Source organism: Frankliniella occidentalis, unplaced genomic scaffold (genome assembly GCF_000697945.3).
Source record: "Frankliniella occidentalis isolate FOCC.00 unplaced genomic scaffold, Focc_3.1 Scaffold19, whole genome shotgun sequence".
NCBI classification, from domain to species: Eukaryota; Metazoa; Arthropoda; class Insecta; order Thysanoptera; family Thripidae; genus Frankliniella; species Frankliniella occidentalis.
The window spans coordinates 693,027-720,488 of record NW_026267149.1 but is presented as its reverse complement, the minus strand read 5'-3'; the positions used below and the strand labels follow the sequence as shown (position 1 = coordinate 720,488).

The 27,462-nt window shown below is 37.9% G+C and overlaps 4 protein-coding genes across 6 annotated transcripts in view; 2 read left to right on the top strand and 2 right to left on the bottom strand.

The window, feature by feature from the left end:
* The window catches only part of LOC113214512 (serine hydroxymethyltransferase, mitochondrial), a 12,242-nt gene extending 11,916 nt beyond the window's left edge, over window positions 1-326 (bottom strand). The window contains exon 1 of the mRNA XM_052264434.1: window positions 150-326. Within this exon, the coding sequence (XP_052120394.1) occupies window positions 150-188 (39 nt within the window). The 5' untranslated portion in view covers window positions 189-326. The remainder of the gene's footprint in view (window positions 1-149) is intronic.
* Window positions 327-403: 77 nt separating this feature from the next.
* Window positions 404-4,047, top strand: LOC113214511 (protein sly1 homolog). 2 transcript variants are annotated; one of them, XM_052264433.1, is made up of 14 exons: window positions 404-539; window positions 616-777; window positions 1,079-1,238; window positions 1,312-1,613; window positions 1,696-1,785; window positions 1,873-2,014; window positions 2,095-2,413; window positions 2,488-2,623; window positions 2,718-2,905; window positions 3,027-3,106; window positions 3,231-3,369; window positions 3,457-3,666; window positions 3,738-3,821; window positions 3,902-4,047. In XM_052264433.1, the coding sequence occupies exons 2-14, from the start codon at window positions 750-752 to the stop codon at window positions 3,929-3,931; spliced, it is 1,908 nt and encodes a 635-aa protein (XP_052120393.1). In that variant the 5' UTR covers window positions 404-539; window positions 616-749; the 3' UTR covers window positions 3,932-4,047. The 2 variants fall into 2 exon arrangements, with proteins under 2 accessions (XP_052120393.1, XP_026289670.1); XM_026433885.2 differs by lacking the exon at window positions 404-539 and having other exon boundaries at window positions 612-777.
* A 700-nt stretch (window positions 4,048-4,747) lies between these two features.
* Window positions 4,748-9,571, bottom strand: LOC113216200 (ATP-dependent RNA helicase me31b). The gene is made up of 9 exons (XM_026435945.2): window positions 9,244-9,571; window positions 8,416-8,580; window positions 8,266-8,338; window positions 7,371-7,605; window positions 7,153-7,296; window positions 6,736-7,082; window positions 6,485-6,665; window positions 6,196-6,407; window positions 4,748-6,113 (listed from the first exon to the last, which is right to left on the bottom strand). The coding sequence occupies exons 2-9, from the start codon at window positions 8,463-8,465 to the stop codon at window positions 6,033-6,035; spliced, it is 1,323 nt and encodes a 440-aa protein (XP_026291730.1). The 5' UTR covers window positions 8,466-8,580; window positions 9,244-9,571; the 3' UTR covers window positions 4,748-6,032.
* A 183-nt stretch (window positions 9,572-9,754) lies between these two features.
* Window positions 9,755-27,294, top strand: LOC113214507 (lysosomal-trafficking regulator). 2 transcript variants are annotated; one of them, XM_026433880.2, is made up of 47 exons: window positions 9,755-9,906; window positions 10,395-10,533; window positions 10,630-10,715; window positions 10,892-11,057; window positions 11,142-11,547; window positions 11,635-11,843; window positions 11,917-12,165; window positions 12,246-12,722; window positions 12,823-13,098; window positions 13,184-14,435; window positions 14,509-14,699; window positions 14,792-15,018; window positions 15,123-15,299; window positions 15,375-15,540; window positions 15,627-15,765; window positions 15,852-15,961; window positions 16,065-16,377; window positions 16,465-16,719; window positions 16,807-17,060; window positions 17,145-17,807; window positions 17,892-18,065; window positions 18,260-18,559; window positions 18,632-18,884; window positions 18,973-19,118; window positions 19,191-19,571; window positions 19,644-19,913; window positions 20,000-20,177; window positions 20,253-20,611; window positions 20,685-21,090; window positions 21,184-21,343; window positions 21,410-21,548; window positions 21,628-21,872; window positions 21,962-22,183; window positions 22,269-22,381; window positions 22,475-22,719; window positions 22,827-22,979; window positions 23,089-23,400; window positions 23,496-23,643; window positions 23,728-23,868; window positions 24,000-24,217; window positions 24,314-24,475; window positions 24,571-24,763; window positions 24,848-24,984; window positions 25,063-25,301; window positions 25,382-25,942; window positions 26,027-26,098; window positions 26,178-27,294. In XM_026433880.2, the coding sequence occupies exons 2-47, from the start codon at window positions 10,459-10,461 to the stop codon at window positions 26,305-26,307; spliced, it is 11,748 nt and encodes a 3,915-aa protein (XP_026289665.1). In that variant the 5' UTR covers window positions 9,755-9,906; window positions 10,395-10,458; the 3' UTR covers window positions 26,308-27,294. The 2 variants fall into 2 exon arrangements, with proteins under 2 accessions (XP_026289665.1, XP_026289664.1); XM_026433879.2 differs by having other exon boundaries at window positions 11,632-11,843.
* Window positions 27,295-27,462: the final 168 nt, after the last annotated feature.

Genomic DNA, 27,462 nt, shown 5'->3' with positions numbered 1-27,462 from the left:
AGACTCCTGTTTCACAACCTTGGGATTTCAAAAAAGTATGTGATAAACTTGTTATTTACAAGAAACTAACCTCTATCGCTCAATGCAATTTGCTGAATCGAATAAAGTAACACTATACAGTATGAGCAGGAAACAGTGTGATTACTGACCTTTCGAAGGAGCCTATGACTCCTGGATAAATTCATCATGCTGAATTTTAAATGTTCTCAAGCAGAAGTGATGCACACACACTCCTACAGGCTCGTCTTTGGACAGTAACCAAAGAGTGTCGCGTTGAAGGGAGATGATAATACAGAAAGTTATGAAATTGACGTGCCGTGACCCCCGACCTGTTGCCGTCCGATTACTAAAATTAGTGATAAGGCGAAAGCGCTAAAGCGCTTGGATGTTTACGTCGCGCTCAGCCGGCCACTGGGGCGGCGAGCAGGGCGAACTGTCAACAACAGCTGATTATGGGGGAAGACCAGTGCCTATGACAATTATTTCAAAAATACGATCTGGAAATGGAGAAGCCAACCAGTTGCCCCACTCAGAAAGAGGTGCAAAAGCAACCACTCAAGTTTAAATTAATTTCTTGAGATATTTGAGACAAGTACATCGACGGACCACCTCCAGTTGTGTCCACACTCATTTTCAGCATTATTCGCAGCATGCCCCGCATCGTTTACCTAGCCACCGTCCAAAGTACACGTCACCAACCTCGATTTTTCGTTGCAAATTTATGTTAACGATTAAGACACGCGGTAAAAATGACAAGTATACGAGAAAAGCAAATAAGTAAGTAATGTTTCATATAAAAAAGCACGATTTGTCTTTGACCACATATATACTTGATCATAACCTGTACCCTTATTATGATTATTATTTTCATTATCCTAACCATTTTTCAAATTCTTATTACTTGCTAAGGTAATTTTGCATTCAAATTGCTTTTGTCACCAACTAAACTATCTCTTTCTATCGCTGACTCCATCGTTAATGTTTTAGACCATGAGCATTCCCATTTTGCCTGTATGTTTGTATTTTTACAACTATTTTGTCAAGTCCAACAACAGTTCAATTCTTCCATTTTTTTCAGATGCATTAAAGCAGATGTTAAATTTAAATGATCCGCAAGGTCGAGGACAAGCTGCTGAACCAGTTTGGAAGATCCTCATTTATGACCGATATGGACAAGATATTATTTCTCCTCTAGTGTCAATAAAAGACCTTAGAGAACTTGGTGTGACACTTCACGTGTAAGTGGAATTAGAAATTTCAGTACAATCATTGTGCATTAATTTTGTACTTAATTTAAATAACTTTTCGCAGACAACTACACTCTGATCGTGATCCCATCCCTGAAGTTCCAGCCGTATATTTCTGTATGCCAACAGAGGAGAATCTTGGTAGAATAGGTCAAGATCTACACAATGGCCTTTATGACTCATATCATCTTAATTTTATATCTCCTATAAGTCGTCAAAGACTCGAAGACTTAGCTGCGGCATCTCTTAGTTCAAATTGTGTTTCTAGCATCAACAAAGTTTATGATCAGTATCTTAACTTCATCTCCCTAGAAGATGACATGTTTATTTTACGTCACCAGAATAGTGATTCATTGTCCTACTATGGTAATGTGCGGCTCTTACAGTCCAATAATTTGATTCTAGTTACTGGTTCAAAAATGATTCACCATAATTTTTAAAATTATAGCCATCAACCGTGGAGAAATAAAAGATTCTGAAATGGAATCGATAATGGACTCAATTGTCGATAGCTTATTCTCAGTATTTGCTACATTAGGTCGGTACTGATTATTCTAGCTGAGGAGAAGTATGAAAATCATTATTATCATATTTTTACCACTGATTTTATTGTTTAAACCCTCAGGGACAGTGCCTATTATACGTAGTCCTAGGGGGAATGCAGCTGAAATGGTTGCTGAAAAACTAGATAAAAAGTTACGTGAAAACCTTAGAGATACACGGAACAGTCTTTTTATGATGGATGCATCTCAAGCAGGAACTTACAGGTGTGATACATGTCTATCAATGATGTGCTTAATGTAGCATGTTTTCAGCCTTTGTATACTTTTCATTTTTTTTTTTCTAGCTTCCAGAGGCCTCTCCTGATTATCCTTGATCGAAATGTTGATATGGCTACACCACTTCACCATACATGGACTTATCAGGCGCTAGCCCATGATGTTCTTGATCTTGCTTTGAATAGAGTGATTGTAGAAGAAAGTGCTGGGCGTTCTCCAGCTGGAGGTGCAAAGGCAAAAACAAGAGCCTGTGATCTTGATTCTAAAGATAAATTTTGGATGACACACAAAGGCAGTCCATTTCCAACAGTAGCTGAGGCCATTCAGGAAGAACTAGAGGAGTACCGTTCCTCAGAGGTGGAGGTCAAAAAGTTGAAAGCATCCATGGTAGGGTACATTTTCTCTCAAGGTTCTTTTACGAATCCTCCCCTTTCCTTGATTAAAACAATTATTTCACATAGGGAATTGATAATGATAGTGATGCAGCAATGGCAATGGTATCTGATAATACTGCTAAGCTGACCAGCGCTGTTAACTCATTACCTCAACTTTTAGAGAAGAAGCGTCTAATTGATATGCACACAACCATTGCCACAGGTCAGATTAATTTTTAACAATAATGTTTTCAGTTCTGCATCTACAGTTTTGGTTGAATCATTTTAATATCTCTAAATCTTCTTTCATTGCGTAGGTATACTGAATGCAATCAAAACTAGACGGTTAGACACACTTTTTGAACTGGAAGAAAAGATCATGAGCAAGGCAGCTTTAGATCGTAATTTGCTGGAACTGATTTCTGACTCGGATGCTGGAATCACCCCTGATGACAAAATGAGACTATTCATAATTCACTACATTTGTTGCAGCTCAATGTCAGAGGTTTGTTTAACTCTTCCTACATTCTCTGGTGATTATTTTGATCATTTTATTATTAATAACTCACCCTGTTTTTGTTTTTTTTGCTTTTTTTTGGCTGTGTCCACTTTGATTTTTACTGAAGGTGGAAGTGGACAGGTTTGCTACCGCCTTACAAAATGCAGGATGTGATCTAAATCCACTGAACTACATCAAACGTTGGAAGTAATTCTCATATTTTTCTTACTTCAGCCTTTAAGCAATTTTGCACAAATATTTTCCATTGCAGCTGTTTGTAGACTGTCTTGTTCTTATTCCTACAAAACATTCCTTTCTTTTCTTCATCAAGGGCTTACGCTAAAATGGCAGCTACATCAAACCAGTATGTTGGTGGCGGTACGAAAACTGTCAGCATGTTTTCTAAGCTTGTTTCCCAAGGATCCTCCTTTGTCATGGAAGGAGTCAAGAATCTTGTAGTAAAAAGACATGTGAGTTTTTCCAATAAGTTCTGGTCTATCAATATTTCAGTATTTTTTGCGATGATGAACATCTTAAGAATTACATATATATTTCAGAACCTGCCAGTAACAAGAATTGTGGATGAACTCATGGAGTTAAAGGCCTCTCAAGAGACGGATGATTATCGCTACTTTGACCCAAAACAGCTGAGAGTAACTGATGCATCACAAGTACCACGCAACCGCACCCCATTTCAAGAAGCTATTGTCTTTGTCGTTGGTGGTGGCAATTACATTGAGTATCAGAACCTTGTAGATTACACTAAGGTAAGATTTAAATAATGCTACATTCATATTTTAAGTTGTTAGCGTACTTTACTTACACTCAAACCTTTCAGTCAAAAGCTGGAGCTGGTGGACCAACCAAGAGGATAATATATGGCTCATCAACTTTAAATAATGCCAAACAGTTTTTGAAGCAGGTAAATTCACTATTTCGATGTTTTGTAAATGTTTTGCAGGTCTTTTGACAGCAAGACCTAATTATCTTCTCTCCTTTCAGCTGTCTCTTCTTGGTCAAGAGCTTCAGTGAAAGAAAGTACGCTAGTATGAGTGACTCCAATTGTTAACAGTGAGCAAATGTGAGAATGATCTTGAAGTTTTGTTTAGGTGTCATGTACATATGTCAATAAAAACTGTACTGTATAAGCAATTTTAATTAGAGCCTGAACTTCAACTATTCATTGTAGATAGCAATTGAGTCGTACATGAAATATAGTGCATGTGATCTGGAGCAGAAATTAATAAACTTCATAATAGGTGATACAGGGCAAATTAAACAAATTTATAGTGAAGAGCTTTTTCTTTGTAATTCAGCCAATGAGAAATAACCTGATCAAAACATGATATGAAAGAACAAATAGAAATCATTAAAAAACTGAAGATAACTTCTCAGTAAAAAGAAACATACAACTTCTGAGAACAAAACAGACATAAATAACACCAAATGAGTTTCACAATGGCAAAGAGAAAGTCTACAGTGTTCAAAATCGAGTAGAACCAAACATTTTAATGTTATTTTTTAGAATTTAAGTGATCAGTCTTCAGCCAATTGAACATTTAATTTATTAAGAATTTCTGATGCTCTTCACTACAAGCCAAACTACAACAAATTTAAAGCCGAAGACTGGATCACGAGACACTGTAGACTGGAAGACCCTGAGGAACACTAAGCTGTTTAGAATGTTGAGCCAAAATTTGAACTAGCTTAAATGGGAGAAGCGCTCCTCAGCTATGATGACCTTGCATCAGTAAAGATCGCTATGGTGGGTCTACGCCATAACAGTTCTTGAACATACTGACCATTTACCTCATCTCCCATGAGCTTAAGATCTGAACAGTACACACATACATTAACAAAATTTATTGCAAAAATGTCAGTGTGTGTAGATAGTAAAGACATTCAGACAGTACCACCAGCCACAGCAAAAAAACACATCAAAGGCATTTGAAAGAACAAGCTGTGGCTTGCCTCTGACTAGATGGATCCCCATAATCACAGGATGAAAATTTGAAACTGCCAAAGACTCCACATTGGCAGATAACAATAACTTATCAGCAACCAATTGCGACATCACAAGTTTACAATTCGTTTAAGATATTCTTGTTCAACATTTGATTATATACAATTACATTTTCCCACACATACACACACCATTCTCACTTTCATGTACAGGAGTCATTTTCTCCAAAAAAGAAAAAAAAGAACAAGAATGGGGGGGAAAAAAGACATCACACGACAAGATCACTGTTAGATTGTAACAAGTGACATGAATGATTTCAAAAATTTAAATTTACACATTTACAGATCAACAAGAACCCTAGTCCTTTCCTTACAACCGCACCAATATTGCTCTGAAGTACGGTAGAGAGTACATGAGAGGAACACGAACAACAAATCGGGGAAATTCAGAGAAATATGGCCAATGGTGGACAAAATAGTACAAAGGTACAAGTACACTGATGTATGAGGGGATCCAAGATGGTGAATGTGAACATACATCACTGAACAGTTCCACTTCTTCCACTCATGCATACAAGATGATCTATCCCAATTTTACCCTATTTGCTGCTTGCAGTTCCTCTTTCAGGTTATAAAAATAAATTGACAATACTAGTCTCTCATGCACAGCTTGATGAAGGAACACTCCGAAATTTCATAATTTTTCAGTCGAATTAACCTCATTAGAGCCAAATAAGTTAACATCGTTAAACATTATCACAGGTAGTTGCTAATGTAAAATGTTACTTCCATAGAGCTGTGCATTAATCCATCAATTCCAGACTATCTCATAAAGCCAAAGTTCAATGGCATCGTTCACTATATAAATTGTATAAAAATCTAACAAAGGAAACATTTCTATTCACCAATAGGAGAACTGGAGTGTTTTAGTACCTTGTAACACTTCTCCCAAACGAAACAAAACTTGTCAACTGATAGACATTAGCACAGCTACAATAACAATGGCTCGTACAGTAACGAGGTGATTTTCTTAATGAATTTTTTAGACAGTATGTACATCATGTTTGGAAAGAAAATAAACAAGTCACTTAACTGCCCTACAAATTTAAATAAAAGTTCATTGGTGTAGGAACACTTACTGAAGAGAATGACAGCAGTGTCAACAAACCCTTCACTTACTCACATTATTTGCTTCTTCAATGGCATGCGAATCATCAAGTGATTTTGCTACATACAAGGCAGGATCAATTACCTGCAGGTTAAAAATAATACAAAAATTAGACACATTGAAAATGTTAAGTTTCCTCTAACGTAAAATGGATAGATGCACTAACCTTTGGAATAGGCTTGATCTCAGTGCCAAGTTCTTGTTCAATACGATGAAGAGCAAATCTATCATCAAAAGTGATTAGATTAATGGCAATTCCAAGATGACCAAATCTTCCAGATCGACCAATGCGGTGAAGGTATGTCTCAGCCATCTTTGGGAAGTCAAAGTTGATCACAACATTTACTGCTTGGACATCAATACCTCTGGTAAAGAGATCTAAAAATCAAAGCAAAATTAGTGACAAGTAGAGAAATCAAATCATCAAAAACTTTGTGTTCAGAACTATTGCTGACCTGAGCAAACAAGATTTCTGCAAAGACCATTCCTGAAGTCATGGAAAACTCTGTTTCGATGGGCTTGAGCCATCTTGGCATGAATGTAGTAGCAACAATACCCCAGTTCAGTTATCTTTTTGGCTAAGAGTTCCACTCGCTGGGTTGAGTTGCAAAATATGATACTCTGATTGATTTGGAGCTGTAACATACAATTATAAGTAATGTGCTAGAAGTAAAACAGAATGCTAAAATGATGAAAATGAGCATACCTTAGAGAACAGCGTGTTGAGGCAATGAACCTTTTGCCGTTCTTGAACAAAAGCATAATATTGAGTGACTCCCTTGAGTGTAAGTTCTTCCATCAGGTTAATTTCATATGGCTCTTTCAAATGTTTTTCCATGAACTGTTTTACTGTTAAGGGAAAAGTAGCCGAATACAGAAGAATTTGTCTCTCTTTGGGTAGCCGTGAGATCACATGGTCCAACATTCCCTTGAAATCTTGTGACAATAATTTGTCTGCCTCATCTAGGACTAGAATTCTGCAATTTTCCATGTTAGCCACATTTTTATCCATAAGGTCCAGAATTCTTCCTGGTGTAGCAATGATGATGTGAACTGAAATAAATACACAATTATAGAGCTTTGAAATGCAAGAATAGGAATTGTCTCATGTAAAACACATTACCTTTTTGATAAATTCTCATGATGTCATCTCTTAAGTTTGTGCCACCTGTTGTGACCATAACTTTAACATCCATGTGCTTTGCAAGCTCGATGCAAATTTGACTAGTCTGTAGAGCCAGTTCTCGAGTTGGCACAATGACAAGAGCTGGATGACAACCACAATTAGTCAACTGTGTAGACAACTAAGAAACCAAACAAAGACAAATAGAACCAACTTACCCTGTATACAATCTTTCTTCGGATCCACCTGCTCAAGAACTGGGATAGAATACGCTCCAGTCTTTCCTGTTCCATTCTTTGCCCGAGCTAACACATCCTTACCCGAGAGGGCAATAGGAATACTAGCCTCCTGGATGGGGGATGGTTTCTCCCAACCTTTTTCAAAAATGCCCATCAAAAGCTCCCTCTTGAGACAGAACTCTTCAAACTCGTTTCCTCGAGTGTCTGTGACATCCTAAATATAAAGCAAAAGCAAAAGATAAGTACTTGACAATAAATTGAATTCAATCAATCAACTAATCAGTGCACAGATCTCATTCAAATTCAAATGAAGGGGAATCCAATTTTTCTTCACATTGTAGTCCACGAGTTACATAGCTATTTCAGAGCACAGATCTCATTCATATACGAATGAAGGGGAATCCAATCTGTTTTCATCATAAAATGAGTTCAAGACCCATACAATATTATGTAATTTAAACCAAGAATAAAAACAATTCATTCAGAGCACAGATCTCATTCAAATACGAATGAAGGGGAATCCAATCTGTTTTCATCATTAAATGAATTAAATACACATACAATAATATGTAGTTTAAACCAAAAAAAGTATATTCCATTCAGAGCACAAATCTCATTCAAATGCGAATGAAGGGGAATCCAATCTGTTTTCATCATTAGATGGGCCAATACAGACCAATACAAAATTAAGGGGAAAAATATAATTATGTATTCAGAGCACAGATCTCATTCAGATACGAATGAAGGGGAATCCAATCTGCTTTCATCATATTGCAATTTGTTTTAAAAATATTAGAGCAGAAGCATAGGTCTACCATACTAAAAAGGAGTCTACCAGCCTAAAAGATGTTCTTGAATTAAATTAGATACATACACTTGTTTTGATTCTCTGATCCTTTGGTGGGATCTTCAGTTTGGATTTCCAGCCAATTCCGTCATCCAAGTCCCTAAGTAAAGACATTGCAAGTTAGCAGCTGACAAAGCTCAAACCATAAAAGAAAACAAAAAATGAAACAATAAGTACTTGTTCATGCTGATTCCACCAATAACGTGGTTGCTGTGTACTTCTGTCATTGTGTACAGGCAATTGCCACTAAGTGGCAATCGTTTCACTTTCAAATCACTATAGGAACTGGGCAATATGTATCTCTAATACATCAGGTCGAAGCCAACCACTCAATGATACAAACTGAAAAGAAACATTACAAAATGATAATTCGTGGCGAAAAGGGGGATAAATTGAAAAACAGGGTCAAAATTGAGCATAGAACCTGTGAAAGGGTACAAATAGTGATACGCTTCCCAAAAAGTTGTCAATAGACGCTAGGCCGACGGGACAAGGAACTGTTGTGTACCATGCCGGAAAGTTCGCCGTAGATTCGTGAAAAATTTAGCATACAACTGAAAGTTGTTGCCAAAGAAGTCAAAACTGCGTACCAAGAATCTACGGGTTATATCACTAATACAAAGTAACATTGGTTTGGTTACCAAATATGAGAGAAGCTTTCTCTCCCAATCCAGCAACGTAGCCGATTCAGAAACCGTTAGAAAGTTTTGGATAAACCAGGATCCGATAGAGAAAACACCATAACCCAGGTGACGAAACAAGAAACGGCGAGTAGCTGAGCTGTCGGTAGTATCGAATTTCACATTTAATAAATGCTGATTCTTCGTTTCACTGATGACTGAGAGCAGCGGGACCACAGGAGAGGGGGAAAGATTCTAAGGCTCGAACCGAAAGCAACTTATTTCTTGGGCATGAACGTGCGGACATAAAATAGATTCAACCTCGAAGACGTACACGAAAGGACAAGAAATAAAAACCATTAAGTAATCGCATTACACTAACTACCTGAAGTAACTTAGACGATGCAGATGGATGAACATATAACGCCGAAAACGGCCGGATCTCTCGGGGTAGCAAATATGGCGTCCGCTGGGGAACGTCAAATGGGAGTTCGCGAACTAGCGAAGCGTCGAAATTTCAAGCACTACATACGATAACGAACTGGTCTCGATAAAGTCTCAAACGGCACGAATAAGTGCACTAGATCTAGAGAAATTAAACGCGACAAATCTCGGAATACAATTCCATGTATTATACGTGTAGAATATCAAGATCATTCAAACCGAAGCTTCACTGCGGATGCCCGAAATCAAGTGCGCAGAGAAGCAAGGCGTTGCACTTAGGAAGAATTTATGCGTCCAGGGTTTTAGTTTCAATCAATCAAAAAATCTGGCGTATCACGATTTAAAAACGAAATAAACGGAAATTGTTTTTGCAGCCTTGCAAGTTTGACGGTTTTTTTTCCTCTGATCTTTAAAAGAAAGAGATAAATCTAGTGACACTTATTCGTCAGTGGCGCTCTCTATCGTGCACCGATGTTGTGTTTATGTCACATGACCACGATGTTTACCTCCTCGACTGTCAGTCTTCGAGCACCGACGTATTCCGGGTAGGATGTGCATTTGTTATTGAGAGCAATTACATAACTACATCGTTGCCCGGATTTTGGTAAGTTTGCTGTCTTGTGTCAAGCTAACGTCTGGTAGCATTCGTGACATGAGATCCCTTTACTGCTAGTGGGTAATGTGTGACTATAGTGTTTAGTATTCCTTCATCGGTTTCCGTGAATTGGGGAGAGTAGAGCACAGGTTATGTAATGCTTCAGAGTTTCATTGCTCTCTTTTGATAAACATTAATCAATTTAGGAAGTAAATTTTGAAGGTTGGTATTTTGTTTAATAATGTCATGTTCACTGTTATCCTGTACGTCAAGATTTGAATGCCCATCTTAGTTAGGTCTGCTTTTGATAATTTATTTTTGAAGTTACTCTTCTACTGTTTTCATCTAGCCTGTTCCAAGGCGTTGTCAGTGATTGATTGCTTCTTGTTTAAATCCCAAAACTTCCAGTTTTGATTGAATTCAATTGTATTTTGTTGTGCGTGTGTTTTGTATATTTGCTCTCAACTGAAATATTGGCTCTTAAATTTATTTCACAGATGTTCCAATATGATAGAAAACAATGTAATTTTACGATATACTCTGTTTCATAAATGAGTAAAGATGTCTCAACAATTTCCCAGCAAAATTCAAGTCTTGTGGGAGAAATTTCTTCAGGCAGAATGTGCATCTTATGAAGTAAGGAAACCTTTGTCGTCATGTAACAAGGGACTAAATTTAGTAAACCTTTGATCACACATCACATTAATCAATTTTGTGCATATTTTTGTGCAGCGATCCACATGGTTTGATGGGTTTTTGACCCAATTTTTAGTTGAATTCAAGGATGGTCTTGCTATTAAAGATATTTTGCCATTTACGTAAGTTTTTTTTCTTTTGAAAATCCTCTTATATTTTTGTACATTTTGTGCCTTTTTACACCCCTACCCTCAACCTCTCCCTTTTGTTTTCTATTTCAAAAAAATTAAATAGTTGAAATCTATTTTTAAATAAATTTAAGAGAACTAATTTTACTCCTATTTTATATTTTTTTTAGACCTTTAGCTGGAGTGGCTACACTTATTGGTTGTGAACTTTTGTCTGATGTACATCAGATATGTTCACAACCAGGTGATGGGGAAGATTTATCACCATTGCGCCGTCATTTCCTATTTGGGAGAGGATGGCGAACTTTGGCTGTGCTGCATTATTTGGGAGTCCAGGTGTGTTGACAGCTTTAGGTAATTACTCTATTGATAGATTTGTAGGATCAAATTTATTAACTTGCCTTCCTGCTTTTCTTTTAGGACGTAAGTTGTGGGACAGAACTGGCAACACTTTTGATATCACTTTATCCTGTGTGCTTACAACCCCAATCACAAAGTAACAAAACAAGCACTTCAGCTGCTGCCTCCAGACCTCCTTTAAGTCATGACGGCTCTCAAAGAAACCCATACATATCATTCTCAGGATGCTGGAGTAAATGGGACCAACAGGGAAGCACAGGTTCTTTAGGAACATTTAGTCATGGGCCACGTGGTTACTCCTTACCAGGGTTACTCAAATTCTCTCCCAGTGATGGGGTCCATTACCGTAAGTGGTCTGTCTCATCTCGACCAGGATCCACTGGTGGAGGTGGGACTCAACAATTTCGTGGTGACCAGATGAAAAGTTACAGCAGCTCCTCACTCTCCAAACAACGAAGACGTTCCCGTAAGTGGATTTATGTTGCTATTTATTGTTTCTCAATGTGAAGTCCTCACTTTTAGTATTTTTCTGATTATTTTGTTTTGTTAGCAGGTACATTTGATCCAGAGAGTCCACAAGCAGGAGGTAGTGGCATTCAAAATGTTACCAGTGAGTCAGAAGCACCTCAAGATGCATCTGAAGTGCTGCTTAACAAATCAAACACCCTTAAAATTCGGTTAGATCCAATGGATTTTGACTACTTTGAGTCAGTGGTTCGCAGTGAAGATGAATCTAATGGGGACCAACCATTTTGGAGATTTGTAAGATCCTCAACTCATAAATGCCATCCTCTTTCCTTTTTTATTGTTAATATTGCCCATGTATCGTTTCTAGACTCGCCGCACCACCAACAAGGTTACTGCAGAAGACCTAACCGATGATCATATGCGCCAAGTTTGTTCACAATCCATTAATTGTGCTGAATTTAGCCTCTTGGTTGTCCATTTGCTTGAAGAATTGTGTAGAGCCGAATTGTTAATCTCTACACAGCAAGTTTCTCTTCAGTCAGTTAATTTTGCTCTAGAGAATCTTTGTTCATTGCAATTTGGCTCCACACCCATTGATGCACTCATAGCCACTGAGGTAAACTTTTGCCTTCATACACATTGTTTGATTTATCTATCCATGGAAAGAGTCAAAACATAATCTATTCCATATTTCAGGTGACAGAGCTGAAACTGGCAATGACACAGTTGTTACTAACAGCTCTTGATAAAGTATTAATGCAGTCCGAGATAATAAACCAGCTTATCAATGCAGGCGTGCTTCCAGTAATGTTGAGAGTGCTGGAAGACGCTGTTCGAAGAGCAGAATCTCTTTATAAAATAGGCAGCAATGTATCAAAATTACAGCAAGCTCAAACAAAACCTTCTCAAAAAAAGTCAAAGTCGTCCGAAGTAGAGATCTCAAATGAAATCTGTGGCTTGCAAGAATTTGTGATGGGCATCCTTTATGGTGCTGTCACTTTTCTTCACTGTCTTCTTCTTCATCGCTCCAGTACAGAAAGAATTCATGAGTTTGAAGAACAATTTCGCCTCTTTGCAAGTAGCTATGGTGGAAGACTTCTTGAAGAAACTGTGATGGCCCTTGTTAATTGCAACACACAAGTTACTAAAAGTTCAGTCAGCAGGGGGCGTAAGGTATGTTTCTGTCTTATTTAGTATCATGCAAAAAAGCCTGTTTGGAGTAAAAAAAAAAATAAGACAGTTATTTTCAATTCAAAAATTATCTATCCTGTAGGTTGTTTGCCTGGTTGTTCAATTGATTTTGAGTATCAAACAGGCAAGAAGTACCATTGTTCATTCACTGCAATGTAGGAAAACAAGGCATAAGCATTGCAAGGCTGTTGATGTCCGTCGACATCATCACAATGACCTTTTTGGAAATCCATATGGAAGTATGAGTGGTATGGGGCAACACAGTAGTGTTTGCAATGTTGCATATTTATTTGCAGCATTAGTTCGTATTCTGAACAACAACAGCCATTTGTCTGATTTTAGTGTGTCTCTCATGAAGGTAAGTTACTTATTTACCATTACAGCCCCTTTGGTGGTACTGTTCCAGATCAACTAAATTTTTGATAATGGTAATTTGTATCCAGGTGATGCTTGAATGTGGTACATGCTGTTGTTACCCAGCCAAAGCACTTCTGAGCTGTTTGACCAAAATATTGAAAACTGGGAATGCTAAAGCAAGAGCTCTTGGCTTCACACTCTTGGAGAATACTGTTTTTACAGAACTGGGTGCTATTGAAAGTTCCCCACTGAAACCTGTGAGAGAGTACTTTCGTTGCTCTGTCTGTAATAGGAGTATGGAATCTCTCTCAGGAGTACCTTCTATCCTAGACGATAGTCAAGATGACAGCAGCCAAGGACTAGGCAGAGTTGAGGATCCACTTGGAAAAGATTCTTATAAAAGCAATGCTGAAAAGTGCTTATCTTTGTCAGCACTAAGTGATAGATCAGAGAGTTCAGAGGCAAAGCAATGCAATTGGAGTTGTCTTGATTTTTATCGTGACCTACTCTCCTCAGAGGACCCAAAATTGTGCCATACTGCAGCATCTCATCTTTTAAAACTGTCTCCTCGTTGCAATGAGAAAGTTCAGATAGCTCTATTGTCAAATGTGTTTTACCCTAGTTTCATTCAGGCTAAAAAAGCGTACCTTAGCAGTAAGAAAGATGTTTTCAAATTTATTGTTTTGTCATGCATGTCTGCATTTTCTTGCCTAATGTCATCATTGACACTTGCTGAAACATTCCTGTCTCTTGGAGGGTTGCAACATATCTTAGATCTAATGAGTATACCCACATTTTTAAAAATGTGTTGTTCTGTGCTGGAGATAGTAATTGTTGTGGACATCTTAGAAATAGACAAGTTGGTGCAAAGTGAGAAGATCAAACGGGCTGAAACAAAACATTTACCTTCAGTGCCAATGGTCCCCATATCCTTACAAAAGTTACATCAGCTTACATCATTAGTGAAGCTTATTGAGTACCTGGAAATGTATTCAAATGATCTTTTAGACAAAATGGAGAATGAAGATGTGAGTGTAGAGGGCATGTTAAGTTCCAGTCGAAGAGCACTACTTAAGTTACTTCAGCATGTAGTTGTATTCTGGCAAACAGTTGCAAACTTAGCTCTCTGTAGTCCACAACTTCGGCCGTTTTTTGCATCCCATTCCATGGGTCAGTTAGGTTTTGTTCTCTTAAAAGCAACACTGAAAAAAGTTGTTGTTTGCTCTAGCTGGAAGCAACAAACTTCCAATAGAGACACCAAAAGCTTTTTGTACATGCGCCTCATCGAGTCAATACTAGTTCTTCACCTTACTGCCCCACCAGTTAATCTACAAACTGGTAAGAAACTCATCTCTCTATTGAACTACCTTATTATATATTTTCAATCACTATATTAATTATTTGGTATCAGGTTTACCAACATCTCGAGAAAAGCTAATTAGCAACTTGAGCAACACTTTGTGCCGATCAGATGTTTTGATACTTTGTGAAAGAAGCCCTAGCAATGCTGGTAGTTTGCGTCGTCTTTGTGATGTTCTCATTCGCTGTGCTTTATCTGAAGCAAGCTCTGAACAAATATTGCCTGCTCTGCGAAAAGCTAAGGTTTGTTGCATGGATTTGCATGCAACATGTTGCAATTTATGGTCTCAGTCAAGTTGAGTCTCTGTATTTTACCTGATTATTCTTTGCCCCAGCTGCCTACAATTATGGTTCCAGAAGTGCTCCCTGAAGAGACTGATGACATAGATGATTCTAATGAAGATGATGACAATAATCGACAAGATTCAGCTGAAAAAAGCTTATCACCCAGTACTGATCGTATTGTTGTGAGTGAGGAAGGTAGTTCAGTAGAAGATCCATATGTTACTGCAGATGAAGGTTATGAGGCTGACATAGAAATATTAGAGAATAAATCAAATGGGTGAGTTCATTATGCACAATATTCTTGCTATTGTAATTTTCTCATTTGTTCTTGTAGAGGTTTTTGCTTTGTTGCTATAATAAAATCATAACTATTTTTCCTAGGATGTCAGTTGCTTATGACTCAAGTACCTCAGGAAGTTTAGGATTTCAACAGAATTTTGTTGGGTCTGGAGATACTGCAAAGGGCAGTTGTGTATCAGAGAAGAAGTTTATTAATGTAATTGCCCACCCAAAGCTATGCTCATTGGCATTAAATCTACTGGTGTTTCTACATGAAGAGTGTGTACTAGTTTCCCTCTTATTTTTTATGATAATATTTATAAAGAAATGTATTTCAAAAATATTCTTCTTTAGAATTCAGATGATGTCTTCTGAAACTGGTTCAAGAGAAAGAACTCCTAATGAATCAACTCTCAATGAGCAGGATAGTAAAAATTCTGAAAATTCCAAACCTCAATATTTGAATAACAGGCTCAAAGACAACAGCAAGACTTTAAAATCACAACTTCAGTCGGATATGGTAAGTAATTTAAATTAATATTTTGGTCATTTGTTACTTTCCAATCTTATAGATATCAGTTCACCATGATTCTTCTATATGTTTAGGTCCATGTCGTTCAACGCATTGTTGCTCTCTGTAGGGAAAGTGGGCGTAATTGTATGGTTCTTTCTCAAGAGGGTGTCATAGACACTTTACTCACTGGTTTTTCTTATGCATTGTCAGTCGCTGATCCTGAACTAACTGGTTGGTGGATTTACAATTACTAATTGATTTTATCATATTTTATCATAGTCATACACTGTGTTGTATTTTTATTTTTTGTTGTCTAGAACTTCAATCAGTAGTGTTGGAACTAGTTTCATTGCTAGCACAGCACAGTATCACTTCTCAAGAACTTTCAAAGTACCTGAATTTCTTTAAAACTAATAATCCTCCGTTAGTAAGTACTACCACTACCCCTAAAATTCGATGTTGGAACATACAACCATATCTGCAAGTCATCCGTTTATTATCATATCTCTTTGTGTCTATTTTACTTGTAGGAGTCTTTACTTCAGCCATTGACAACATTGGTTACAAGCGCAAGACCTCAACCAAATTTCATTTTGTGTTTTCCTGTGTTGGCCAGTTCTTTGCCTGGTCAGCTTTCAGCTGACTGTGATCTATCTGAAAAATCTTCCAGTGAGTCTCCACAGAGAAAAACGAGTGGCTTGTTCAGTCTTGCAGCTAATGTAAGTGGAAATGGGAGAAACAATTCGACCCCAGAGATTTCAAAAGCTCCCAATGAATTGTCAAAGTTTCAAAATGCATCAGTGACATTGGCTCAGACTATTCGCTTGCAGCATATATCCTTAAGTATGAATTAATTTCTTGCAGTTATATCAATTGTTAAGACATAGACTACTCATTACAGTTATTATTGATCTGTTGCTCTTTTACTAGGAACACCATCAGCTTGGTCGGAATGTGCCCTTGTACTGCCCATTGACACAGATTTGGGTTGGTGTGCCTGGCTGAGTGGGTTTTCTATTTCATTGTGGTTAAGATTGGAAAAGGGTGCTGCTCCTGAGAACATTCCTCCACGTATGGAACACCATACTGGCCTTCATCGTAATTACAGTGGTCACCTCTCCGATAGTCTTTCAGATTCATGGTCAGAGTGGGGCGTTATGTCCAGTGCCAGTTGGCTGAGAGATGGTCAGTTACAATCACTACTTCATCTGTCTTTTCTCAGTGTACCGTTTTTGTTTAAATAAAACACTAAGGTTGCCTTTTCTTTCTTAGGTTCTCGATCTGCAGCAACATCAGAATTAAAAGGCCAATTGCATGTAGTGTCAATTGGAAGTGACAACCTTCTGCTTGAATTGTGGGCTGATATCAGTACTGATCGTTTAAATTTAAAGTTACGCCGCAGTGATACCAAGATAAATGAGGTTCTAGCTGAAGGTTTTACAGAGAGTGGTCTGCCTCCTGGCCAGTGGCATCATATGGCCATTAATGTTCATGACTATGTCCAACGCAAGAAGAGTGTAGTTGAGGTACTTCTATCGCTATGATATCTGTCCACAAATCTTAAGTCAAAAATGCTTTTGTTTCCCTAGTAACTTCATCCTTTCTTACAGGTTACAATTATTATTGATGGCTTGAGAGAAGTAAAATGTCCTCTTCAGTTTAGCGGTATTGTCCTCCGTAAGGTGAAGCCTACTTGTCTTCTTGTAGGCCATGCCTTGCAGGGATCAAGTAATCTCTCTGCCATCTCCCCATCCTACATAGCCCCTGGTTTAGGCTCATGGTACTTAGGGAACTTGCAGCTTTTCAAGTGTCCTGTCTTTAATAGAGAACGTGCAGTGTATTTGGTGGGCTTGGGACCAAGTCACACGAGCTTAACTGACTGCAAAGTTGGGAGGGACAGCCCTAATTTTACTAATATTTTTGGGGCGAAGATACTTAATTCTGGTGTTGCATGGGACACAGTCCTTGACAATGGGGCAGCTAATTTAAAAGAGCTACAAGACAACCTTCTTATTACATATTCTGCTCAGAATCCGCTGACTTTGAATGTGTACCCTCAAGTTGTAGCCAGTTCAACTTCTGGCATGGGATCACTTTTTCCTGGACAGACTGGATTCAGAGTAGTGACACCTGACCAACGAGCTAGTCAGCAATTGCCTTTGCCAATCAAACCAACTCAGTATGGCCCTCTTAATACCCAACAATATAGAGGCCTTGTCTCAGCTGTTTCTACTCTGGGAGGGACTCATGTGTTTTTATTTTTGTTTGCTAGGGTATGTATCTTAAATTAATCTATTCTGTCCTTACACAATTATTCTTGAAGAAAATCATAATAATAATTTTGGGGGGTTGTGCAGGTTGTAGAACTGAAAGCAAATGAAATAGAGCAAGGTAAAGCCTTATATTTACTTTTGAAACTTGTACAAAGTGACACATCACTTTTCTCTCAGTTTGTACAAGAAGATTGTCATAAACTGCTACTCAAAGTTCTTGCATCTCAGCATTGTCTAACAGGACATCACATGTTGAAGGTATTGTGCCTATACTGTAATCCTTGAAATTATAGTACCTGCTGTTTAGAGCTAGGTTTGGTCTGGTCAATCCTAGGTTTAGCCGCCCACCAATCTAATAGAGAGAAATTATTAAATTAAAAGCCCTCTCTTTTTTCTCTTTTAAAGGAAAAAAACAAATCACTTAAAGCTTATCTATCTATTTATCTGTCTAGGCTGTATTAGATGCATGCTGTGACAAGCCGATTCTTCAACACCAACCTGGACCTCAATGCCAATTTAGAGTTGTACATCAGTCAGAAGCTATTGTGGTGAACTCCTTTCTTCTTTCAACTATAGTTGGGTCATGGCGTGACTGGGAGAGAGTAAGTGTAGCGGGAGAAGATGGTGGCGTGTTGGGAACTCTTTTCCGTGCCCTTCATGTCTTACTTCGAGATGATCATCCGTTCAGAGAATTTAACGCCTCACAATTTAACAGAGTGAGACTTGTCGAAGGTTTACTTCTATTTTGCAAGGTATGTGTAGGAAGTCTAGATCATCTATCACCTCAGCTTCTAGTTTTGATAAAAACCTAATTTTCAATTCAGGAACGATTTTTGTATGAAGAGTGGCAACCTCTTCATCCATCAGTGTGCTGTTCTCTTGTTGAACTTGTTCGCTCTCTGATGGGAGCTCCTCCAGAATTTTCTCATGTTTTGGCTGTTGCTGATTGTCTGCTGTTGTTGCACCCTGCGAGTGCCACCTACATCACACATGTCAGACCCAGCTATTACTTTCTTCTGTCCCCATCACCCCCATCAGCTTCACCTGTGCCACAACCAAGGAATACCGGCCGTTCAGGTTTGTGTAACAGTAAAAGTATAGTACCAAAAACCTTCTTTTAATATAAATACCTTTTGATTAATAAGATTGTCTTCTTTTATCCTAGGAGTATTTGAACATAATGAAAAACGAAAAAAAAGTCAAAACTATAATAGAAAGAAAGTTTCTCAGCCACTAAGAAAAGACCATCCTGCAGATTTTGCTCAACCTGTAGACCCCTCTAAATTAAATAAAGCCCTAGCAAACCTTCAGGTAACATTACTATTATTATTGCAACTTAGATGCTGTATATTTTCTCTGCTCACAGTAAAGTCTAATTTACAGATTAAACGACATACTGATGAAGTGCAAATTGGGAGACATAGGTACAATACAACATCAGAAAGTCAAAATAATTCTGGAGAAGTGCTTGACAGCAATCGAGTTGAAGAGGGAAGTGAAGCTAATGCTTCAGATTTGGATGTGGAACCTGCTGAAGGATGTGGGGAGCAAACCGCATTTGACTCTGGTATAGCTGGCAGTTTCCGTGATCAGACAGGGAGTAGTGACGCAGATGTGAGAGAATGTCCTTTGGAAGAGAAAGGAGTTGTTAATCAACCTAATATCTTAGACAGAGCTGATTTACTTATGATGCAAGCTGAGGGAGGTAAACTATGTGAAAATCTTGAAAGCAATTTGGAGAAATTTGCCACAGAAATGAATTCAGTAAGTGTAATTCTTAAGTATTTTGTATGGGATATTTTATGAAGTATACTGTTTCACACCTTGATCTTGCAGAAAGAAAAGCAGTATGTTTTGGAATGGCCTACTATGGCACCAAATTCAAAGAAAATTCATGAGCAAACAACACAAATTAATAGTGAACCAATCAGTAGCAACAATTCTCTTTGCCTTGTAGTGGAAGGGCTTCTTTTACTACTTCGAGACACTTTACTTGTCTTACCTGATAATATGGCTTCTCAGGTTTTAAACCATGTTGTTCAAGCTGAAACATTATTAGTCATGACGAACAATAGTGACTCCCGTGTAAGGTCTGCTGTTGTGAAGGTCTGATTCATTCTATGTGTAATCTAAAGGAGGACTCCATTACCTAAAATGTAGTATTATAATTTTTATATTGGTGTATTGTGCAGGTTTTAGGGGCTTTCCTTCAAAGGGCCACAGAAGAAGAACTGAACAAGTTCGTGAAGATTAAAGGATTTTATCAGCTTGCCAGCCAACTTGGACTGTACCCAGCCACCGCAGATCTTGTTGAGAGCTGTGCTACCCTTGTGACTCAGCGTGGTGATACCAGCATTGAGGAACTATTAGGTCTGTTACAGTATTTTTAATTCTATCATGATTATGATGGGGATATTGTTTGTCTAATTTTGTTTTCTTCCAAAGTCTCATTTACAGAGCAGTTGGATTTGGATCAGCTCTCCATGTCTCCATTGCAGTTGTCTGCCTTCCCACCTCTGCTTGGTCTACTACCTCGTGCTATCCATGACGTTGCTTTAACACACAACACACTAGCTTTCATCAAAGAGGTTCTCCTACAGGTGAAAGGAGCTTTCCGACCTTTGATGGAAGCAGGTCTTTTGGAAGTTCTACTCAAGCTACTAGTGCTAGTATCTCATCAACCACCAGAACCCACTGATATTGCTGGCAGTTGCACACAAGACCTAATAATCTCCGACATAAATGTTTTTCTCTTATCTATCATGGGGCATATCTTGAGCGTACCTGGAAGTCAAAGCATGCAGGTGATTATTCCAAAGTGTTACTGAAAAAGGAAGATATTTAGTGTAAATTAAACCTTGAAATTTGCTCCCCTAGGTGCTTAATGATATCCAACACCAGTTGACATTCCTTCATCAATTAGAGTCTAATAGCTGTGGGAAAGAATCTCGTTGTGTATCAGTGCTTCGCGATACACATTGTACAATACTCGATGGAATTCTGAGTATACTAATTGAAAAGCTATCATCGCAACATTCTCAAATGAAGGGAAAATCTCTTCTCTCCGCCAGCTATGATGATAAAATTGGTTGGTCCAGGGCTTTAGATTCTGGGCACGTGCGTGTTCCTGTGATGTCATTGTCACTTTCACATCATAGTTCCTTCAGCTCCCACAGTGGAAGCTTGTTGCGATCTAAAGTACCTAAAGATATATCAAGATCAGAACTGTTTGAACGATTCAAGACAGTTGTAGTCAAAGCAGTTGAATACTTCACATATTCTGGTTTGTAAAAATAATTAAATTTGTGACCTTAAACTCTCTTTTTATCCCAGTTAAATTTTCTGGCTTACAGATCCTTGTTTCGGTGTGTTTCAGAACCACATGATGTGTCAGTTGCTACTGAAGTAGAGCAAACATTTGCTACGCGTCTCTTTGCTACCCTTCTGGAAGGGCTCTGTAGCGTAGTTGATCGTCGAAGTGTGGACAGCAAGTCCTTATGGAATGGAGCCATGTGGGCTGCAAGGGACACATTAAGGTATACTTTTAGATTTCTAATATGAAGTATAACGTCAACTATCTAATTTCATAATAATTCTTACAGAGTGAGAAGTGCCCAGCTGTTTGTGTGGCTCTTGTCCCCATGGCAATCCCTGAAGATGAGAATGTTCACTATACATTCATTGAGGTCAGAGCCTCGAATGAAGGAACTTGTCACCTCAATGCTTCACACCCATACACAGGTGTTTGTTGGTTTTAAGTGCTCAAATAATTTATAATTATATCCAGAAAGAAGTGCAAAATAACTGCATTTACTTCCAGGTTGAACAAAAATTCACAGTTTGGCTATGGGCTTTAATGTATGGACAAGAATCGCATCAATTGCCCTCAGCAGATATACGTGCATGTGAAGAGCTCAAAGAACAACTACAGAGATGGGGTGTCCTTTCACCACATGCTATTGGCCATGCCCATGACAATTGGGAAGGAGAAGTTACTTTACTACTACGGGAAGCTGAGCGTCAAATGGCTGCTTATGTAACTCATAACCGAGACGCTATAGAGAAGTATGCCCACTTGTGTTTAGCACTTCTGAAATATAGAATATAGTTCATTCAGTCAGAAGACCTGTAATAATTTTTTTTAATGGATTTAGAAGCGTGCACAAAATGGAACATCTGCATCGTACTCTGGTTGATGGTGCCATGACAGCCACAAGGAGTGTTGTGGAGGCACAGAACAGTGAGAGAAAAGTATTTATGGAACACATTAAAAGTACACTAAATGAAAATGTACAGTTGAGAATGAAATGGCTGCATCTGATTCAATTACTCACGCATGAAAGAGCTGTTTGGTTCTTCCCAGAATCTTACCCTATGTAAGTTTACTTTCTTCCTTTTCTTTCTTTTTTTAAATATTTTTCTTGTGACTTGGAGGATTTTTATAACTGTTTGAGTTTCTAGGTCTTGGCAATTAGATGCAACAGAAGGGCCAGCTCGCACTAGAAAAAGACTTCAACGATGCCATCTCCATATCAAAGAGAAATTCTTATTGCCTGATCAGCAGGAAAAACTTGGTATGTGAACATTTTAAGTATACCCTCAGAGAGAATAAACATCTCTTCATAAATATTGAAATGAAAGATGTGACTTTTTTTTTTTAAATGTAGAGCATTTGAAAAGGCCAGCACCTCTCCAGTATTTGTTTGAGAAGGATCCAAACCAAGTTAGATCCAGTAATTCTTCCTCTACATCATCTGTCATGATTGATAGGCTTCACACTAATGAAACAATCCAGTACATGTGCACTGCTCATATCATCACTCCAGCTTGTGAAATTTCTGGTGAGCTCTTGATTGGGGAGAGCTGTCTTTATTTTGTCGCTGATGATTCTATTGCTACAGATCTGTGCGAGGTGAGTTTGAAGGGTGAGGATGAACGAAGAAAATACTGTGTGCAGTAATGCAATTTTCATCCTGATTAGTAGCTTATTACAAATTGCATCCTGATATTTTGTTGCAGGTTGAAGCTGGGCGTCTAGACATGTCTTCAACAGCATGGTCGTTTGAAAATGTAAAGGAAATAATCAACCGCCGCTATCAGCTTCAGGAAAGAGCACTTGAAATTTTCCTTCTGAATGGTAGAACTTACCTAGTAGCATTTCAATCAGCTGAGGTATTTTCAAACTGACACCTCTGCTTTTTTAAAAAAAATACAAATATTCTGTGTAGAATATTTGATATTTTATTAACCCAGTTATTTCAATTAATATTTTCTTTTCTAGGAAAGAGATGCATTTTTACAGCAGCTCTCTCAGTGTGAGCTTGTGAATCAAATGCATGGCGACAATCTTTCTGATGTTGTAGAAATGTGGAGAGAGGGAACAATCAGTAACTGGGAGTATCTGACTCAACTCAACAAGATGGCTGGAAGGTCCTATAATGATTTGATGCAATATCCTGTATTTCCATTTGTCCTTGCTGACTATACGTCAGTTACTCTGGATTTAAATGATTCTAAGTCTTTCCGTAATTTCAAAAAACCAATGGCAATTCAAAATAAATGTAATGAGCAGCACTACATTGATACATACAATGTAAGATGTTTTACTAATCTATATGGAAATGCAGTTTCCATTTTCTAGTGACTTTGATTGATTCTTCCTTTTCTCATTGGTTTTTCCTCTCTTAGTATGTGAAACAAGAGCTCTCTGAAGGTTTGGGTGTAGCTGGTCGCCATGAACCATACCACTATGGTTCCCATTATTCCAACTCTGGTATTGTTCTTCACTTTCTCGTGCGAATGCCACCTTTTACTGGAATGTTTCTGCACTACCAAGGTAATTTTTGTGTGTGGGTCAGCTGGTTTGAAAATGCGATTCAATTGTTGCATTAAAAATATTCTGAACTTTTCTGCCCCCTAGATGACAATTTTGATCTACCTGATCGTACATTTCATTCATTACACACAACCTGGCGTCTTACAAGTTCGGATTCAACAACAGATGTCAAAGAAATGATACCAGAATTCTTTTTTCTGCCAGAGTTTTTGATTAACCATGAAGGTATAGTGTAATGTCCAAAAAATAAAATCAGTTAGAGAAGGATTGAAGTTTTCTAGAATTGGCTGCTTGCACAATCAACCTTAAGACTTAATTAACAAAACAACTCTGATATATTAATTTTGTTTTCCCAGGGTTTGATTTTGGTGTACGACAAAGTGGAGAGCGGGTTGATTCAGTGCAGTTACCACCGTGGAGTTTGAATGATCCACGCTTGTTTGTGTTGATTCATCGTCAGGCTTTAGAATCAGCTTATGTAAGAGAAAACCTTCCTCATTGGATTGACCTTGTATTTGGTTACAAACAATCCGGTAAAGCTGCTGTGGATTCCATCAATGTCTTTCATCCAGCTGTAGGTTCATTACACTGTTGAGTAAAGGGAATATTGAGCTTTCTTTTCAAGAAAACCCCCTGCAACTTGTAATTTTCTTGCAATTTTTTTCCTTAGACATACTGTGGTTTTGACGTTTCAAGTATAAAGGATCCTTTGGAAAGAATTGCTCGAGAAACTATGGTGAGAACATATGGACAAATGCCTCGCCAGTTGTTCCGGTCACTCCATCCCATGGCTCAACAATCTCTGACTGTAAAAGCTGTTAACTACTCTGTGGTGAGCCTCATTTCTGATATTGGAATTTTGTTATTTATTGTTATTATTTCAGTTTTCTTAGATTAATTATGGAAATTCCCCTTTTGTTTCCTTAGCCTCCGGTGCTTCCCACTGTGCAAGGCTTAACTTGGGGTAGTTTTGTGGGCTCACCTGCAGATCCTGAACCAGTGCTAGTGGCAAAACATCAGCATCACACCCTGGTTGCAGATCTTGTTCCTCTGCACTCCAATGATGCTTTTGGATTAGGTCCTCATACTTCCATTTTGTTGTGCTACTTTAAAGAGAAAGGTTTGTTATCTAATGACAGTGTTCTCTGTTATTTTAATATTTACCATTAACTCAGCTGTTTTCTTGTTTTTTGTTTTTTTTCAGCTTTAAGTCTAGTTAATAGTTCTGTTGTTCAAAATGTGGCTCTTGCCACGTGGGGTCATGCAGATTCTATAGTTAGAGTTAAGCTGAAAAAGGAGCTTCCTCCCTGGCCTGTTGTAAGGGCACCAGAACTTGATCCAGTAAGTACTATGGTGGTCTTTAGATGGTACCTACATGAGTCATCCTGTACCTAACTGAACAAAAACTGTTTGCCATAGATTTGTGTTTGTGCAAGTGTGCCAGACTGCCATCAGCTGTGGATGGGCCATTTTTCTGGCCGCTTGGTTGTTTATCGTTATAACTTTGAAGCTGTACGTGGTCAACTGGATTTTAATACAGATCCTATTACTCTCCTCGGTCACACAAGTGCTATACTTAAGATCCATTTAAGTCGAAGTTTCAGCATTGCAGTAAGCGCCAGTCAAGATCATACTGTAATTATTTGGGATCTGAACAGGTACACAACTTTGTTTTAAAAAATTGTCTCATGTGCTTATTTTGCTGTTTAAAACTCATATGCCATTGTTTTCTTTCCAGTTTATCTTATGTGAGAAGCATTCAGCTTGGATACCCTGTGAGTTTAGTTAGTGTGAGTGAAACCTTGGGTGATATTGCAACAGTGTGTCATGCATCCTCTTATACTGATACACCTGATAATCAAGACCATTCCTACAACCCTTGGGAAGTCAAAAAAAATCTGTCTGCAGTTGATGTTAGAGAAGATGTTACCTCTGACACAGACTCACCTTCACCAGGAGTTCCTGATGACTGGGAAGTTTTAAATGAAGCAGAAACGGCCAAGGAAGCACAACTTACAAAAAATGTGCATTCTTACTCATGGTCTTTGAAGGGTCTGCCAAAATTTGGTAATCGAGGATCTAAGAGAGGAAGTGAACCATCTCTTCAAGGAAAGAAGATTCAAGGTTTTCTACAATCACAGTCTGTTAAGGGATCATCTCTTACTTTGCACACAGTGAATACTGTATTCATTGGAAGAATAGATATCCCAGAACAGATTACAGCCGTCTGTTTTTCTACTGCTTCTGAGGGTCTTGCTGTCAATGTTGTTGCTGCTGGCCTTTTCAATGGTACCATCCGGTAAGAATTTTTATCTATCTAATTTTCCTGTTGAATTTAGGTAGCTATCTCTTACCATCCGTTTTGTTTGTTTCTTTGTGGAAGATTGTGGAGTTCATGGAACCTGACACCTGTGAGGGAAATTATTTCTCCTGCCTTAACATTCCCAATCATCAGGTTTGTGGTTTGTGGTCTATCTTAATTTTGTTCTGATGCAAAGATGTAAACTAAAACTTTTCTCATTTTTCTTCAACAGCTTGACATACTCTCTTGATTCCCAGCATTTGTATGCATCATCCTCAGATGGAGTGGTTGCTATTTGGGAGGGTGGTGGTATAAAAGGAGCCAATAAAACTCCAAAATTCTTTAACCTTACGACAATGTAAACTACCTACCAGTTCATTTTGGGCCAACTTTTATTATGTCCTATGCTTCCAATAACGTTGAACCAATATAATTCTGCCAGTGATATTAATTTTCATCTCAAGTATGTATGTTTGTGGTCTAGTTTGAGGGTGTGCTAGTCATGATAATTTTGTTTATGTGAATGAAAGCTATTTCTTGTTGAAGAATTTTAAGGTGATGGGAAAACGCAGCCCGGCTTTGATGAGTTGCTTTGTACTCTTAATCAAATTTTATTTTTACAAATTTGTAAATAACCAATGCTAGATTGCATTTATATTTTTCAAAGAATGTATCTTATAAAGTATTATCAAAGAATGTGTCTTCAAGATTTCAAGATCAACAGTGAGACTATACTTTTTATGTATTTTTATTAGTATAGGCTTGTTTGTTCACAGTATCAGAGTTTGTATTTGTTCAAGTGTGCCATATTCTAGGAACTGTTAAAGAGTATTGTAGGGTACTTATGTCAGATAGACTTTATTATCTATTCTGAAGATGAGCTCATCTTTTTGTCTTCACACGTACATTGCTTATCTTTTTTATTTCATGCTACTGTTGTTTTTTTATCAAGGACTTAATGTATTTTATGCTGTTTGCAGAAGGTTTTGTAAGAATAAATTTTATAAGAAGTTCTTCTTAAGAAATAGACTGCATACACTCATAATATAGTTGGCCATTTAATAGATGTTTAATTTGTTAAAAATTGTATTTTTATGGTAGCAAAACTGTGATTACATTCATGATTTGTTTAGTTTTACAGATGAACTCTTCTACCGTTTACTTATGTTTTGTACCATATTCAGTTTTATATATACAGTATATGTGTCAATATGAGCCAATCAGAGAGGCCAATGTGTCATAATTATTTTATTATAACAACTGTTATTATTATTGTATTGTATTTTTTATCTGTAAAGTAAGTGTATACTTCTGTTAAACAGTAAAATAAACTTAAGCATTTAGTAACAGTTCGTCTAAGAGGAAATTCAAATACAATCATGACATAAGGAAGGTGAAAACTATGGTTCTATCAAGATAAGGCAAATGCTGACGATCAGCACGACAGCAAGTCAGCATCAGCAGCAACAAAAGATGATCTCCAGAACTGTGATTGGCCATTTGTGCACGAAGGTGCC

Excerpts from the sequence above, each read along its gene's own strand:
- LOC113214511 (XM_052264433.1), top strand. The coding sequence starts at position 750 with ATGACAAGTATACGAGAAAAGCAAATAA. Across the intron at positions 778-1,078 it reads TATACGAGAAAAGCAAATAA|ATGCATTAAAGCAGATGTTA; the intron begins GTAAGTAATGTT and ends CATTTTTTTCAG. Across the intron at positions 3,370-3,456 it reads ATCTTGTAGTAAAAAGACAT|AACCTGCCAGTAACAAGAAT; the intron begins GTGAGTTTTTCC and ends TATATATTTCAG.
- LOC113216200 (XM_026435945.2), bottom strand. The coding sequence starts at position 8,465 with ATGACAGAAGTACACAGCAACCACGTTATTGGTGGAATCAGCATGAAC. Across the intron at positions 6,666-6,735 it reads TCAACACGCTGTTCTCTAAG|CTCCAAATCAATCAGAGTAT; the intron begins GTATGCTCATTT and ends TGTATGTTACAG. Across the intron at positions 6,114-6,195 it reads AGATCAAGCCTATTCCAAAG|GTAATTGATCCTGCCTTGTA; the intron begins GTTAGTGCATCT and ends TTTAACCTGCAG.
- LOC113214507 (XM_026433879.2), top strand. The coding sequence starts at position 10,459 with ATGTCTCAACAATTTCCCAGCAAAATTCAAGTCTTGTGGGAGAAATTT. Across the intron at positions 16,720-16,806 it reads TGCCAGTTGGCTGAGAGATG|GTTCTCGATCTGCAGCAACA; the intron begins GTCAGTTACAAT and ends TTTCTTTCTTAG. Across the intron at positions 21,549-21,627 it reads TGCTTCACACCCATACACAG|GTTGAACAAAAATTCACAGT; the intron begins GTGTTTGTTGGT and ends ATTTACTTCCAG.